Source organism: Nomascus leucogenys, chromosome 17, assembly GCF_006542625.1.
Source record: "Nomascus leucogenys isolate Asia chromosome 17, Asia_NLE_v1, whole genome shotgun sequence".
NCBI classification, from domain to species: Eukaryota; Metazoa; Chordata; class Mammalia; order Primates; family Hylobatidae; genus Nomascus; species Nomascus leucogenys.
The window spans coordinates 12,734,993-12,749,896 of record NC_044397.1 but is presented as its reverse complement, the minus strand read 5'-3'; the positions used below and the strand labels follow the sequence as shown (position 1 = coordinate 12,749,896).

The window sequence follows — 14,904 nt, the reverse complement described above, 5'->3', positions numbered from 1 at the left end:
TAAAAGTATTGTTTTATTTTAAAATACTGCAAACATTATTTTAGAAATCAATACCAAGGAATCTTAAATTGACATCAAAACCAGAAATCCAAAATTGTAAACATTTCCTATGCTACTTGAATTTTGTTTCTTTTGGAAGTTAAGCCATATGCATTATACTTGCCAGGGAGAGAATGCATTCATTGGGTTCTTAGTTTCTGTTTCTGGTTGGGCCAGTAAAATCCCTTCCTCATCCCTCTTTTCCGCTTATCACTAGAGATAGAAACTAAAAACCATGGCTTCAGGCTGTTAATAGCCTAAAACAATACAGAACAACAACAATAACAAAATAAGGCGGGTTGGACAAGTTTGGTACACACCACCACAGGTTCTCCTGTTTTCAAGTAAATGCATAATACATTATCATAATTTGCAGCTGTAATATTAATTCTGCTATATGACTGAATTAAAAATTCTAAACTTTGAATATTTTTCAGATTAGAGAAAATTTATAAGTTTTAAATTTTGCTCAATTGCTATCTCCCCTCATAAATGAACTGTTAATAGGAAACCATGGAACCAAATGAGAGCTTAAGTATTATGAGTAATGGTAAAAGTCTGGTTTGAAAAGAACTTGAAATTGTATAGTAATTTTTATGAATTTTATCTTGTCTAACTTTCTGTAGCAGTAGCAAGGAAATGAAATTACAATGTAAAAACCAAATATTTCTTTGATTACAATGATTCTGGAGAGTCTGGAGAGTGGCTTAATTCTCCCTGATGGGTGAACTTTAAAGTCAAGGTTGAAATATTTTTATTGCCCCAAACAAACCATCTCCTAACATACTAACATAAAAGCCCTATGACCTAGAATAAATTAAATATCCACATGCACTCACAAGCCAGATTAAACAAAACTGGCCTTTGTGCTGAATTCTACTGAGGGGCATGGCAAATGGGTGGTATCTATAATAAGTGTGATTTTATGTTTAGATGCATAATATACATATTAATTAAGAGAGCTGGGGAGGAAAATACAACTGCTATAGAAAAAGTGAACCGTATTCAGAATGCTCAATTAGAAAAAAAGATCTATAAAATAAACTCTGGGCCGGGCACGGTGGCTCATGCCTGTAATCCCAGCACTTTGAGAGGCCGAGGTGGGCGGATCATGAGGTCAGGAGATCAAGGCCATCCTGGCTAACACGGTGAAACCCCATCTCTACTAAAAATACAAAAAATTAGCCGGGCGTGCTGGCGGGCGCCTGTAGTCCCAGCTACTCGGGAGGCTGAGGCAGGAGAATGGCGTGAACGCAGGAAGCGGAGCTTGCAGTGAGCTGAGATTGCGCCACTGCACTCCAGCCTGGGCGACAGAGAGAGACTCCATCAAAAAAACAAACAAACAAACAAACAAACAAACAAAAAACTCTGGGGGTTGCCTGAAATGCTTAATTACCTGAACCCTTCACTTCGGATGTTTTTATTTATTTATTCATTTTTTTTTTATTATACATTAGGTTTTGGGGTACATGTGCACAATGTGCAGGTTTGTTACATATGTATCCATGTGCCATGTTGGTTTGCTGCACCCATTAACTCGTCATTTAGCATTAGGTATATCTCCTAATGCTGTCCCTCCCCCCTCCCCCCACCCCACAACAGTCCCCGGAGTGTGATGTTCCCCTTCCTGTGTCCATGAGTTCTCATTGTTCAATTCCCACCTATGAGTGAGAACATGCGGTGTTTGGTTTTTTGTCCCTGCAATAGTTTACTGAGAATGATGTTTTCCAGTTTCATCCATGTCCCTACAAAGGACATGAACTCATCATTTTTTATGGCTGCATAGTATTCCATGGTGTATATGTGCCACATTTTCTTAATCCAGTCTATCATTGTTGGACATTTGGGTTGGTTCCAACTCTTTGTTATTGTGAATAGTGCCGCAATAAACATACGTGTGCATGTGTCTTTATAGCAGCATGATTTATAGTCCTTTGGGTATATACCCAGTAATGGGATGGCTGGGTCAAATGGTATTTCTAGTTCTAGATCCCTGAGGAATCGGCACACAGGGATCTAGAACTAGAAATACTATTTGACCCACTTCGGATGTTATTTAGCAATTTGTTAGAGGCTAAAATTCAATGTTGTTTCCTTATGCAATAATTTTTATTACTGATATTAATTCAAGAAGGAAAGCACACAAACCCCATTTTACCTTTCATTCATTACCAGTAATTTTGAAGGAATCAAACTATTGAGAGAAAGAAACTCCCCACCACGGATGAATGTCAGTAGTCAGTAGTCATTTCAAGGGGTGTAAGCAATGAAAAGAAATAACTGGCAGTGCAAGGTTTTTGAGTGTTGTAGAAACATATCTGAACTGTGACAAGAAGACCTGGATGCTAGTCTCAGTTCTGTCCTCCCAAAATTCTGAGAGCCTGTTTAAATAAACTCCAGTTTCAGAAGGCTAGGCTTTGTGATCGCTAAGATTTGTGCTCTAATTCTGTAATTCTATGAAATAAATATCAGAAGAGTATGGCACGTTTCTCTATCTAAATCATTACCTACATGTAATTTTGACATGAATAATTAGAGTGTCTATTCTTCTTACCCTCATGCCTTCAAACCGGGATAAGGCTCTTAGAGGTCTTAAAGCTCTTAATGTCCGTAATGATTTGATGGCACCGAGTTCTGAGTAGCCAAGAGCATTGGCTACCAGGCTAACCAAAGAAACCTACAAAAGGAAAAAAAAATTAATTAGTTCACCAAGAAAAAAACTGTTGACTGAAGGTATAGGGTGTGATATCTATTTAGTGCAGACTAAATACTAATTTGGACATAACTTAGCAACTTTCATCTTCCACATAGTGGGATCATCTTATATTGCCAGTCTCATCTCATACTATTGCTTTTTTTTTAACCAATGAAACCAGAATACTTGCCCATATTTATAAACACATGTCCATACCTCCAGTTAGATATTTTATACCATGGACCCCTTTTCAACTTGTGCATATACCACTGATAATTCAGGATTGAGTTCAATGCCAGATCCTCCATGGATGTGTGCTTAATATTATTGATTAGAAATAATGTTTCTCTCTTGAATTTATGTAATATCTTGGTTATGCATTCTGGAAGCATTCACCATGTAATAGCATTAACTGATTAGATATCTTATCTCCCTTTCCAGATTGTATACGTTTTTTATCAGCTGGGATGAAACATTGTTCTCTTAATATGTCTAACGCTGTCTGGTCAGATATACTTTAGCCAAAATATGTTGGATAAATAATTATTCCCGGGAAAATTTTTATCCAAACTACTGGACTTAAGATTTAGAATATAGTCCTCATCATTCAGAGCGATGGTACAGCTTCCTGATACAGGCTGAGCATCCCTAATCTAAAAATCTGAAATCTAAAACACTTTGAATGCTAACATGACACTCAAAAGAAATGCCCATTGGAGCATTTTGGATTTTGGATTTTTGGATTAGAGATGCTCAACTGACATAGAACGAATATTCCAAAATCCAAAACTCTTCTGGTTTTTGATAAGACTCAACCTGTATTTATACTAAATTTTACTTAAATATATGAAAGATTAAAGAAGACATGTCCTTTTTTGGGGGAGGAACTTTATTTGCTTTAATTTTCTTTCAATATAATAACATGTCTTCATGTATAAATCCAAAGATATAGCTACCATTACCATCACCTCTTTATGTGTGAGGAAGTTAGAGCGCCACCCCCGCTCACAACAACAAAAGGATGCACAGCTAATAAGAGGTAGAATTGGCGATTTGAACCCAAATGATCTGACTTCAAAAGCATATCTTAACTTTTTGCATCCATTAAAAATGTTTGTTCTTCATCTGAATCAGAGCACAGAAAATGATTTGAATGACCATCTTCTCAGTTCTTTCAAAGATGATACATTAACTAGTGCTTTCCTTAATTCATAAGAGAGAAATTAATTCATTATATCCACAATGGCGTAAGGGCATTAGGGCTTAGTTTCTCATGAAAAATGGCTGTTGAAAATGGATTTAAGTGGATCCTCCCAACAATCTTGTGAAATGTGATGAAATCAATAATGTGCCCAAGAACACAGGATATAAAGAGTGATACCAAAACCAGAACCTAGGCTTTAAAATCATATGAAGCCACTGTCCTCTCATTGTTTAATTTAGCATACATTTCAAGAATCGAACAGAATAATACATGACTTGACTGCTAAACTTGATTAGTGGCAGGATAATTGATTGAGCTATTCATTTCTGTCTTAGGTTTGCTGTTATAGAAGACTGGAAAGATTGGAAAGGTTATTAGAGAACACACAGGCTTCTATGTTCTATGCTCCTTTTCCTCAGGAGGAATTAACAGCTTCTTTATGTTTCTACAGTTACTATCTGAAGATTTTTCTCAACCTCCCAACAAAGTCCTTTATTTGAGACGTGGGATTTTAAAGGGACATGTCTGCAAATTTCTCAAGACCTTGAAGTAAGGAAGCTCATGCTTTGAAAAGAAAAGTAAAACTGGGTGTGATGGCCTATGCCTGTAAATCCCAGTGCTTTGGGAGGCTGAAGTGGGAGGATCACTTAAGGCCATGGGTTCAAGACCAGCCTGCACAACATAGTGAGACCTTATCTCAACCAAAAATTTAAAAAACGATTATCCCGGGATGGTGGCTCGCACTTGTAGCCCTAGCTATTTGGGAGGCTTAGGCAGGAGGACTGTTTAAGCCCAGGAGTTCGAGGTTACAGTGGCTAAGATCACACCATTGCACTCCAGCCTGGGCTATATAGTGGGAGCCTCTTTTCTCTTAAAAAAAAAAAAATAGTAAGGTAATATCCAGAACAGTGGGTTCTGGAAAGATAGGAAGTCATGGGTTCAAAGGTTGAAAGGCACCACCTGCATCTAACCACCCTACATGGCATGGAATTTTGTGTTGTTCAAGAAGCTGGGCTTAATGAAGCTACACTTATTTTAATGGACCTCATAGCCCAGAGGTGATAGCGCCAGAGTTGCAGCCATAATATGTGAGGATCAGAGGAAATTAGCACCACATTTCTAGGCTACATATGTCCTAGAGTTTCTAGAAGTTCCCAAGGGGAGATCATAAAAAACTACCTGACATTGGATTTTCTGACAAATCTGTGCTGGGATCTGTTTCGTATTTGACTTATATAAGAAAATAAAGGGAATTTAAAATATTTTTAGAACTCTGAGAATACTCACTGCAGATTGGTTTAATCAAATAACTTAAAATGATTTTTCCATGCAAATCGCTCTGATAAGATTATCACAATCTGATCAATCATATACATAAATTTTTTTTCTGGTTTGCATGACTTAAGCTGCAATGTCCTTTTGTATAAGGCAAAACCTTATTTTAGTGGTTTAACTGATGTGAAAAAATATGCTTTAAAAGCTATTTTGAAATAAGATCTTTCAAATCTCTATTATAAGTGGAGATAGCTCCTTGCAAGAATTTTAAATATCTGCAACATACATAAAGTTTGAAAATAATGACTACCTTGGTAGGGTGCTTTACAATTCACAGTGATCTCTTTCACTCATTATCTTTGTGTCTCAGAATAGTGAAATGACCAATCCAAGGAAAGACGGCCACAGATAAACATATAACTAGAATTTAGGTCTTCTGTTTTTATGTCTAATGTGTTTTTCACCTTAGCAAATTTGTCCCCAACCTTTCAATACATAGTGTTTTAATATTATCTCTTTTGTGCTGAACACAAAAGGCACTCTTGCCAATGTATGCAAAGTATGAGGTACTCATTTCCAAAAACTAAATTTTTAATATGAATTTACATGACCCTAGGTACCATATCACACTACACAGTAAATAAATGGAAATGTCTGTGATAGAGGTGTCAGGGGTTGGTTCAGTTGTCATCTGCACCTTTCCACATTCTTGTGGCAGCTGAGACTGAGAAAGAAAAGAATAATGCAAGATGGAGTTGATGGTTCCAAAGAAGAGTCTGGAAATCCTGTGATTGGTTCAGGAACCAAGTAATAGGAATTTATTTCCCTTGAAAATGGCTAAAGACAATGTTTAAAGTTCAACACAAACAAATAAAAGATAAAAACTCTGTATCACCTCCATACATTCTGATGATATATTTCAATCTAAAAGTTTGTATAATTTTTGATGATAAGATCCATAAGCATTCTCATTAAAATCAGAATAAAACAATATGCCCATCAACAATATTATTATTTAACACTTTCTGGAAAAAGAAGAGTTATAAGAATTAGAGAAGTGGGAGAAATCATTATTTGCAGATATATTGTTGTTATCTTAAAAAATCCCATAAGAGAATCAAGTGAAAAACTATTATAAACAATAATCTAATTATTTTAGATGGTTGACAATACATTTTTCATCTTAACTCTTAAAAAAGTTTGTGTAGGAGTCTTTTTGAACTACAAAAACTTTAAAAATATAATTCAGAAAAAGTAAAAGTATAATAATAATTTAAAATTTTGTAAAGAAGAAAAGCAGAGAGGACAAATTTCACCAAATATTAATTATAAATACACAGTAATTAAAGCTGTTATATTAGCAGACAAAGAATAAATGAAATAAAATAAAGGTCAAATTAGCATGTGGATACTGAGATTTAGCACGTGGATAAGGAGAGAATTTTAAATGAGAGGAGAAATAGAACAACTGATTATTCATTAAATGAGAAACCAGATGGAAAAAAATAATACTAGAGCCTTACCTCACACCTTACACCAAATTAAATTCCAGGTTGGTCAAAAATTAAAACATAAAATATAAACTAATGGACAAAGAAACAAACAAAAGTCTCAAAGTAAAAAACTGAAAAAAAAAACCAGAACATTTTTAATAGTCTTGAAATGGGTCTTCATAAACATGAGAAAACCAAGAGGAAAAAAAAGTCTGATAAATTTGACTAAGTCAATATGAAAAATTTATACATAACAAAAAAATTCATGAGACAAAAGCCCAAATTAGAAAACTATTCATACCACATGTGACAAAATACTAAATTTCCTCAATATAAAAAGAGTTCCTACAACTCACCCAGTAAAAGCTCATTAATCAAATAGTAAAACACATAGATTCTTTCTAAACTTTTACTGTATCTGTTTGAACAACATATTTATTTATACCTCCTATTGAAGTTCAACTAGAAGAAAAGCAGAGGAATACAGACAAAGATAATAGGAGAAGAGACAACAAGAAGAGTTTTAAAACATTCTGGACTGTGGAAAGCACAGGAATAATTACTTTCTCATCAGAGAAAGAGCAGCAGAAACCCAAGTGCCTGCAGAAGCAACTCAAATTGTTTCAACAAATGCCAGAAGGCTCTGGACCTGGAGGCACTTAGTTGCTCAAAAACAGAGGGGCAATTGATGGAGTTGAAAACAACTGATTAAAATTTTGTATACAGGAAAGCTAGACACTCTTGAGTCCCTTCACCCAACGCTCTCCAACCCTTCAAGAGAGCAGAATAAAATACAACTTCACAACTTCTGGAGTAAAATCTGTACTTGCTACAGACATCAGAACATTTAAACAGTTATCTACATTGTTGTTGGGTTTCCTTACAATACCACAGATGTCTCTTCCAGTATATCCTGAAGTTGAGTTTTTCCCATTAATAGTACTGAGGGGCTTAAATAGCACATGGATTAGCTCAGTATTTCTTAGGACAAGGGCACCCGGAATTTCAGATTGCTAGCTGTACACCTTCCTGCTTCCACCACAGAGGAGCCCTATTTCTTATCTGCTGAGTAGTTCCTAGAAAAGGGCTCAGGTAGTGGTGAGGGGCAGGTACAAAGCTGCCATGGGAATGGTAGCAGAGGGCTCTAGTGAAGACGGGAGGTTGGGGATACTGGTGACAGAGGGATTTGGCCAGCTGGGGTGGGTAAGGTGTACAGCAGGAATAGAGTGCAGGCTTCCAGAGGCTGTGGGAAGTGCAGTTCCTATGCAATCTTAGTCAGAATTGGGAGTCCAGGCTGGGGGTAGTGGCTCACGCATGTAATCCTAGCACTTTGGGAGACTGAAGCAGGAGGGTTGCTTGAGCCTAGGAGTTTGAGGTTACAGCGAGCTATGATTGCACCACTGCACTCCATCCTGGGTGACAGAGAGAGACTTTGTCTCCTAAAGAAAAAAAAGGATAATTTATTTTTATGTAAAGGGAGTTTGTAAATTTGTAATTCAAGGGCCGCCTCTTTGCTTTCTCTTCTACTTTTATCTTTATGGTTTATTTATTGGTCTTTAACTTTATACGTGATTAGAAAATTCACAATGCTCACATGCTATATAAAAGCAAATACCTTGGTCATTGTGGTATTGTTTATAATAGCAGGAAGCAGACGATCTAAGCGTTCATCCCTGGGGAAAGGATGAGTAAAATCTGGTGCACTCATCATTGGTGACTACAATATGGTACAGAGAAGCCATGAGTTTCACAGGAATTTCACTTAAACATTCCAAACACTATGTGCAGTAGGGGAGGGGTCTTTAAAATGAAGACTTTGAATCAGGTGATCTCTCTAAGTTTATTTCTTTGTCTGGAATTCTTCATTTGGCAATTTCAAGATGATTAAATCAAAATAACACTATATGTTCTTTATGTTGAAAAAGAACAAATCAAAGTATCTTTGTTAATAGATGCATCATCTTCAAGCACACTCCTGGAAAAAATTTTCAAGTGCAATTTTGATTCATTGTGAGCATAATTACTTCTGTTTATGAAGTGTGTAATTATGACTGTATCTTCAGGTGTAATTATTTCTTTTTGGAAAGATATGAATTGTTTTTGACATTTTACATAATGAATGTACATTATATGTTACTTAACTAGATAACTATTCTGTGCCTCAATTTTCCCAACTACACACTAGGAAAGCAACAGTAGATGCTGCATAAGTTGTTGTGAAGATTAAACAAATTAAACATTGAAGATAAAGGACAATTTATAGCTCAATTAAGGTTGGTTGTTATTAGTATTAGAAATGATAACGCTTGTTTGCCTTTACTGTCACTATTTAGAATCCTGGCTAATGAGCTGCATCCCACGGGGAGGCCTTTAAGAAGAGAAAGGGTGACGTAGGTCTTCCTAAAACATATATTTGCAGAGGTCGTGACTGGAGGCAGGAGTATTTAGTAAGCTATTGCTTGGTCCAGTTGATTGCAGTGGTGTTGATGTACTGAAGAGGAGCGGCGAGACTGTCCACTCATTTATTAGTCAATAAAATGGAGAGGAACTTGCTGATTGATTGGTTGTGAGGGGTGAAAGGCAGAAAGGCTGAAGATGACATCTGGCCTGGATTTATACAAACATTACCATCAGACTAAGTAGGGAATTTGGAAGAAATGCATGACTTAGAGGGGAAACATGATGAACGTGTGCAGATAGCAGGTGTATTAACATGTATTATCTAGGAAGCAGTTAGAATTATGGGTTGGAGTTTAACAAAAGACCAGAATTAGAGATTAAAAGTCTCTATTAAAAGCCATACTCTTTCCAAGAATGGGCTATAGAAATTTATAGCTACATTAGTTGGGTTATCTTTTTAAACCTGGCCTGTGAGAAATTTTTCTTATTAATTAATTAATAATGCTAAAGGAGAAATAAATTCTTCCAAGAAATGGACAAAATGAATCATTTCTATCAGAAGACTTTTATAGAAAAAGTCAAATCACATACTAGACTGTTTACATGGAAATATATCTAGAGAGAGAGATCAGAAATTGATATGAAATGACAATAATTTATAATTATTTAGTTTCTTTACTCCAAAGCTCTTTTAATTTATTCTAATTTTCTCCACAAGAGTGCTAGATAAAATTCAAGGCAGGTGTCTGCATATTAGCAAGGCACCATCTCATTGCTTTCATTCACCACCACTTATACGCAGTCACCTTCGGTGTCATGTGGGAACTCTTTGACTAGTTCAGCACAATATGCCAAATAGATCTGTGCCCTATTGTAAAATATGGATCAAAGAACCCAGTGTTGGGTAAAGGTAGGTCTACCACCTACTAGCTGTATGACATTTCTAAACCTGTGAAATAGAGATAACATCTGTAGCAAAATAGAAATAATAATACGAAAAATCAAAAGCTTGTTAAAAAGATTAATAAATACTTTGTAAGTAAAAGAGACATTTATAATGAGGTTGGTAATGCAGGGGTTAGAAACACAGTCATTGGAGCCAGACTACTTGGGTACCAAATCCAGCTTGGCCACTTATTAGCTCTGTTAACATGGGAAAGTAATTTAACCTCTCTTTGTCTTAGCTTCCCTACCTGCAAATCGAGAATAGTTGTTTCTAACTCATAGAATTTTGAAGATTAGATGAATTAACACATGTAAAGTGCTTTCGGTGGCACCTGTACACAGTGTGCATTAAATCAGGGTAGTAATTTTCACTATTATTATGTAAGGCTCTTAATTAGTGTCATTCCCACAATAAGTGCTACAAAGTACTAGGCATAATATTTTGCTACTACTATTACTACTAATAACAATCTAGCTCCATTATTGAGGATGCCAATATGTCAATAATAAATGTCAAGAACTAAGGCAGGAAATACTAGATCCTAGGGGTTGCTGGCAAATGGAAATACATATTAGGATCAGAAAGTGTCCCTATGGTGCTTTTGTTCACCTCAACAGAGCGGCTGATAGGATTCTAAGGAGCCTGTGATTAAGCAGGAAAAGAATTCCAAAGCCATAATATCAAGCATCTCCTTTTAACCTGTGCTGTTAGTGAAAATCACCTGTGGGCAATAAATACTTCATGATGGTTGAATCTTTTACTGGAGTTTGTTTTTCACACATTAGCATGTTAGGATGCTTTAGAATCAAACGAAGTTTTTATGAGAGATGCTCAGATGCATTTTCTCAGAGACGACTGCAAAAATTGATAAGGACCTCAAGAAATCTGATGTTTTCAATACATTTTAAATATTAATTAAATTATGTATTTAGTTCATTGTGTGGTCAATAGCAGCATCTGTAGTATAGTTTGTGTAGTTATAGAATGGTATAGTAAGGTATATTTTGTTTTTTTAAATGAACATAGTATCTTTTTGACCTTCAGCTGAGAAGAAAAGAATTGTACAGAATCTGAAAAAGTGGTCCTTCTAGTGCAGTATTCTGGAAGGCAGAGGCATGAGTTAAGTTGCCCTTGATTCCATCCTGAAGTATCATACTTGCTGTCTCCATTTCTTCATCTTCATTATTTTCTCTCATCCACAACACCAATGACCTTCATTTTGCCAAATCCAAATGTCAATTTTGTATACCAATATTGCTTGATTTTTGACTTTTTTTCACTGTAGCCTTTGATAAAATTGATCACCTCTCCTTTGGAAAAACCCAACTATCTTTTCTGGGTTTCTATGACACCATGCATATTTTGTTTTCCTTTTAATTACTACTTCTCAGTCTAATTTACTGGCTGGTTCTCCTTTGCCCAACTTCTAAATGTTACAGTGTCCCCAGAGTTTGGTTCTGGGTTGCCTTGTTTATTTGCACTCTCTGCCTAGGTGAGCTAAAACAGGTTTGTAGCTTCAAATGCCATATACATCTTGATGATCCTTAAATTTATATACATAAGATTCTGGATTCTCTCCTGAGCTCTAGATCTATATAAAGTTCAGTACCTTGTTTTATAATGAATATATATCAAACGAATGCATTTCTCTCCCACTCATCATCTACCTACCCTGCCAAATCATTTTTCTGATATTCCCCATCCAAGTTAATGGTTCTATCCTCTACCCATTTGTTCACGGTGAAAGAAAATCCATTTGTTGAATCCTCTCTTTTCTTCACTCCACATATCAAGCCCATCAGTAAGTCTCATCACCTTGGTCTAAAATCTCCACTTTCCTGCATTATTAAAACAACCTCTTAATTGATCTTTCTGCTTTTACTCTTTGCCTCCCCCTCTCCATAGCCAGATATGATCATTTTGTAGCAGTAGGTCAGATCCCTGCTTATACTGCTGCTGGGGCTTCTCATGGTGATTATAACTAATATATGATAGATTACATAATATTAATATATACGATGTATAGTAAATTACAATAAAATACGAACTTCTTGCCATGGCCACTATGTACTTTTTGAGTTTGGTTTCTACCACTCTCACTCATGTTTCATCACATACAAGTACACCAGTTTCTTTCTGTCTCTTTAATCTCCTTGGCTCATTCCCACTTCAAGCCCTTCTGCTGCTTCTCCTCTCTTCTCCCAGGTCTTTGAATGACTGGCACCCTCCCCCATGCACCTCCTTAGACACCTTCCTGGACACTAGCTGACACACTGCTCCTGCCCTCCCTCTGCTTCCCCAAACACGCAGTAATTTACCAGCCTAGTACCCTGTTTTATTTCATAGCAGTGATCTGCCTTTATCTTATCTTTAGATTTTACTTGCTTACACGTTTCCTGTCTGTTCCTCTCCTCCAATAGAGTGTAAGCTTAACAAGGCTAGGTCTGTTTTGTTCATTTCTCCTTTGTCTTGAATGGCATATGATCCTTTATAAGGTACTCAAAAATATTTATTGAATAAATGAATGAATTTTAGGAAATTACAAGGATATCTCACTATAAATCTAATTTTACTTTTAGACAGAGAATTGAAGAGGTTACATTTTTTACACAGACCTATTTCTCAAGTATGTGAATGTAGTTTTCGAAAGATACATTTGAAAGGAAGTTTTTTTCGTGTTCTGTTTATTTTCTTGCTTCATTGATTGCTTCCTTTCTTTACCTTTCTGTGACTGTTTAATTTTGTTACAGTGATATACCCTATGAACTTTAAACTCTTTAAGTCCATTTTACTTGTACTTTCAAACACTGTTTTAACCTTATATTTACTTTAGCTTAGTGAATCCCCAGTACTCTGAGGGCAAGCTGTTATCTGAGGTTGCATTAATTCATGTATTTAACCCCTGCTTTGGGAAAATTACGAAAATAGACCCATTTAAGATACAGTAACTTGCCTAAAGGAGGAGGCTTTCAGTGCCCAGTTCCAATCTGCTAATTTTGACTCACTAAAAGCAAAGTAATTTGGGGGCACCATTTGTTTCTCATTCATTGAAACGTTACTCAATAGATGTCTAAATGTCTATGTTAGGTGTGCAAGGATAGAAACATGATGGAAAACTCCCAACCTCAAGAGATTTTTACATCATGATCATGTTTTCTATATAAGGGAAGTACATAGAAATACTCAAAGTACAATGCAGTAGTTCAGTAAATGTAAGTCAGAATTTTCTAGAAAACTTCTATCACATTTTAAAATAATCTTGCTGGGCACGGTGGCTCATGCCTGTAATCCCAGCACTTTGGGAGGCCAAGGTGGGTGGATCACCTGAGGTCAGGAGTTTGAAACGAGCCTGGCCAACATGGCGAAACCCCGTCCCTACTAAAAATACAAAAAATTAGCCAGGCATGGTGCGGGCACCTGTAATCCCAGCTACTCGGGAGGCTGAGGCAGGAGAATCACTTGAACCCCAGAGACAGAGGTTGCAGTGAGCCAAGATCGCGCCATTGCACTCCAGCCTAGGCAACAAGAGCGAAACTCCATCTCAAAAAAAAAAAAATAATAATAATAATCTTCATACATGATAAAATCTTTTTGAACCGGAAAGGATCATTGAATGTATTTAGTGTTCCATCTTTCACAGAGAAGGTGGAGATTTTAAACGCTAAATCTCAAAGCCAGTCTGATACACACACACACACACACACACACACACACACAAACATACACATTTGCCTATTACGACTAATACATTTATAATGGATCAGTTAGGCAGAAAATCTGTGGGGGAAAGGAGCACTGAATTGAGAATTAGTAAATTTGGACACGTATCAACTTTATTATTAAGAAGCTGTGTTATCTCCAAAAAATATTTAAACTGAGGCTTTAGTTTCCTCCTGTCTTGAATAAAGCCTAGATATTCCTTAAGGTCCACTCTAGCTGCAGAATGTGAAAATATTAAGTTTCCGTTTGTGGATAGCTTTTCAGAGTTATGTTGAAATTCATCTCTATTATTATTAAAAGGCCAGCCAAGGAAATTGAAAGTCATTTCTGGTCTATTAAAAGTGACTTGGCAGCAGATTTCTTATCAACTTAAAGGGTTAAACACATTTTGGTTATATAATTGTTAATATGTGTTTGTGGGAGGAAGAAGAGTAGAATTTGGATAGACCCAGACTCGTCAAAAATGAGAAAAAGAATGAATGCACACATATGGCAATCATTGATTTATATTGGCAAGTGTTAGGGCTAAAAATAAAGTGCTTTGTGATTGCTAGGAAATGGCTAGAGATAGTATTTGAAGCACCTTGTTTTGTTAGGAGGCTGTGAAGCCTTGTGCAACGGAATATCAGAGACTACAAGGAATCAGAGGACTGTCATGTTGTCCCAGTGCCTCTCTGTCATTTGCAATAAAAAAAACAGGCGCAAGTCAGATAGATTCCATAATTGGCAATGTTCCTATGACTACTCACCCGAGGGTAATCAGATTCAGAACAGACCTACACCTAACTCTTTGCATGGTAAATATCTGATTAGCTATTGGGATCTAACTACTGATTTAAAAATGGAAATGCATTTTGTTGTGTCTGTGGGTATGTGGCTGTGGCTGAATGAACTCAGTACATGGGTTAACAGTATTTAGTCACACGTACTCTAGAAAGGGATTAAAGTGCAGTTTACACAATTTCTGACCTTCAGTCATTTTTGATTTTGCCTCTTGGAGATGTTTGTTTGTTTTTTTAAACTGAACTGTTAATAAGTTAAGTGCTTACATCTGTCAATTAACATATTATTTAGCTATTACTTACCTTGAAGCACTTAACTTTCAGAAAAATAAAAGCTGTCTGTTTGTGGT

The 14,904-nt window shown here is 36.2% G+C and overlaps 1 protein-coding gene across 2 annotated transcripts in view; it reads right to left on the bottom strand.

Annotated features, from left to right (window-relative positions):
- The window catches only part of SCN3A (sodium voltage-gated channel alpha subunit 3), a 114,854-nt gene that overhangs the window by 10,844 nt on the left and 89,106 nt on the right, over positions 1 to 14,904 (bottom strand). For both annotated transcript variants that reach the window (XM_030796293.1, XM_030796292.1), the window contains one exon: positions 2,594 to 2,716. In XM_030796293.1, coding sequence (XP_030652153.1) covers positions 2,594 to 2,716 — 123 coding nt within the window. The remainder of the gene's footprint in view (positions 1 to 2,593; positions 2,717 to 14,904) is intronic.